Raw genomic sequence first — 2500 nt, forward strand, 5'->3', positions numbered from 1 at the left:
GCCTGTCTGTCTATTTGTCGATCTCTGCGTTCGTCAGTCTATGATTCACAAGTCACCTTCTCCCTTCACGGATTAGATTCTTCAATACAAGTGGGAATGGTTATTGATTTTACATTAACGAATGGGGCTGATGAGGCAGATAAGACGACGGGACACAGGGAGGCTTAATTGAAGTATGCAAAGATTAATGACTGTGCGCTACGGCCAGTCTACAAGGGAGTGATGCTGTTCTATTTATTGTTTAGATAGAGTATAAGAAACTGCAAAGTGATATGATACAAGTACAAGTACAATTGCTTTGAATAAGTGGAAAGCTGTTGGAAAACACAGTGCAGAGAGAGACAGAAAATGGAAGTATTATAGGGTAGACTATAGAAATTCATTACAGTTTTCCTCGCTCTCATACGGACCTTCTAAGAACCCTCTACTGCTACACCCAGGCTTAGAAACGATGGTTTGGACTCATCATTATTACGTTGTTGCCTCTATTGTTGTTGCGGCGCCGACTTTGTGATGAAGCGCCACTTGCATATGCTCTACATTGTGAGCAAGGTGGTAATACCTTTGCTGTTCATTGCAGGTGAAGTTAGAATATTCTCTCTGTTTATGGTGAGTAAGGTAGTGATAGTTTCGCTGTATAATGATAGCCAAGATAGTAATATCCTCTCTGTTCACTGTGGGCAAGATAGTGACATCCTCTCTGTTCACTGTGGGCAATATAGTGACATCTTCTCCATTCACTGTGGGCAAGACCGTGATATCATTCCTAGCCAAGATAGTGAAATCCTTTCCCTTCACTGTCGGCAAGAGAATGACATCCTCTCTGTTCTCTCTGAGCAAGATAGTGCTATCGTCGCTGTCCACTGTGGGCAAGACAGTGAAATCCCCTGCGAAAACTGCTCACTCTCTCGGCAGCGGCTGAAGGCGAAACCGTTGCCTTATCTTTCGCTAAATCTACGGAACGTATAGCGCTCTTCTCTTGAAATTTGACCTCTCTGGTAAATTGTTGTTTTATTTTGCAATAGTAGTAGCATCAACAACAGCAAGAGTCGCAGTAGTAGTGGTAGTAGTAATAGTATTAGTAGTAGTTATTGTAATTGTTGTTTTGATAGCAATAGTAGTACAAGTGGTAGTGATGGTGGTTGTGATATTAGGAGTATTAATAGCAGTAATAGTAGTAATAGTTGTTATTGTAGTAGCAGTAGTAGTGGTAGTAATGATTAAAAGAAACAAAGTATTTTTTTTAGTTATGATATTCATACATCTTTCGCTTTTGTTTACCTATCCCCCTCTTCATCTGTACAATTCTTCTGCATGGCTATCACAGAATCTTCTTAATATGCCTTCATCGTAGTTTTAATATCTCCAATTTCTACAAGCAATGCTAAGAGCTATCTGCGTTATTGGACAGCCTTGGTTACGAGCGTCGAAACTAAAGCTACGCTGCTGAAGTTAGTCTTTTTGTCAATCTATCCTCTGCCTTTGTTTCCTTTTTATCTTTATATATATATATATATATATATATATATATGGATATATATATATATCTTCTTTCTTTCTTATTCTCTTCATCTTTATCTCTGTCTTTCCTGTTGCTTTTTCTTTCTTTCATTTCTACTTTTCCCTTTCTCTCTCTCTCTCTCTCTCTCTCTCTCTCCCTCTCCCTTTCTCTCCTCTTTCTCTCTCTCTCACTCACTCAATCTCTCTCTGTCTCTCTCTCTCTCTCTCTCTCTCTCCTCTCTCTCTCTCTCCTCTTTCTCTCTCTCTCCCCCTCTCTCTCTCTCTCTCTCTCTCTCGCTTTCAATCGCTCTCTCTCTCTCTCTCTCTCCCCTCTCTCTTCCTCTCCCTCTCTTCTCTCTCTCTCTCTCTCTCTCTCTCCTCTCTCTCTTCCTCTCTCTCTCTCTCTCTCTCCTCTTCTCTCTCTCTCTCTCTCTCTCTTCATCCTCTCTCATCTCTCTCTCTCTCTCTCTCTTCTCTTCTCTCGTCTCTCTCTTCTCTCTCTCTCTCTCGCTTTCAATCGCTCTCTCTCTCTCTCTCTCTCTCGCTCTCCTTCGTCTCTCCTCTCTCTCTCTCGCTCTCTCGCTCTCTCTCTCTCTCTCGATCTCTCTTCTCTCTCCCCTTCTCTCTCTCTTCTTCTCTCTCTCTCTCTCTCTCATCGCTCTCCTCTCTCCCCCCCCCCCTCTCTCCCCTCTCTCTCTCCTACTCTCTCTCTCTCTCTCTCTCTTTCAATCGCTCGCTCGCTCTCTCGGCTCTCGTATCTCCTCCCCCCCCCCCTCTCTTTCTCTCTCTTTCGCTTTTCTTTCTCTCACGAAAAGGAATATATTTCCCTTTCTCCTGCTGTTTTGGATATGAAGGGGCCTTTGCATATATGTGCAAATGCATTTTTCCGGTATTTTCGAGTCAGATTTTCACAAAGCGTACGATTTTTTTTTTTTTTTTTTTTTTTTTTTTTGTAAATTGTGGGATATTATCATATTATTTCAAATTTAATAATTTCAGG

At 41.7% G+C, this 2500-nt stretch overlaps 1 protein-coding gene across 1 annotated transcript in view; it reads right to left on the reverse strand.

Annotated features, from left to right (window-relative positions):
• Positions 1 to 575, reverse strand: part of LOC125037677 (cornifin-B-like) — a 1482-nt gene extending 907 nt beyond the window's left edge. Inside the window, exon 1 of the mRNA XM_047630872.1 lies at positions 541 to 575. Coding sequence (XP_047486828.1) covers positions 541 to 575 — 35 coding nt within the window. The remainder of the gene's footprint in view (positions 1 to 540) is intronic.
• Positions 576 to 2500: the final 1925 nt, after the last annotated feature.

The sequence above is a fragment of the Penaeus chinensis genome, chromosome 23 (genome assembly GCF_019202785.1).
Source record: "Penaeus chinensis breed Huanghai No. 1 chromosome 23, ASM1920278v2, whole genome shotgun sequence".
NCBI classification, from domain to species: Eukaryota; Metazoa; Arthropoda; class Malacostraca; order Decapoda; family Penaeidae; genus Penaeus; species Penaeus chinensis.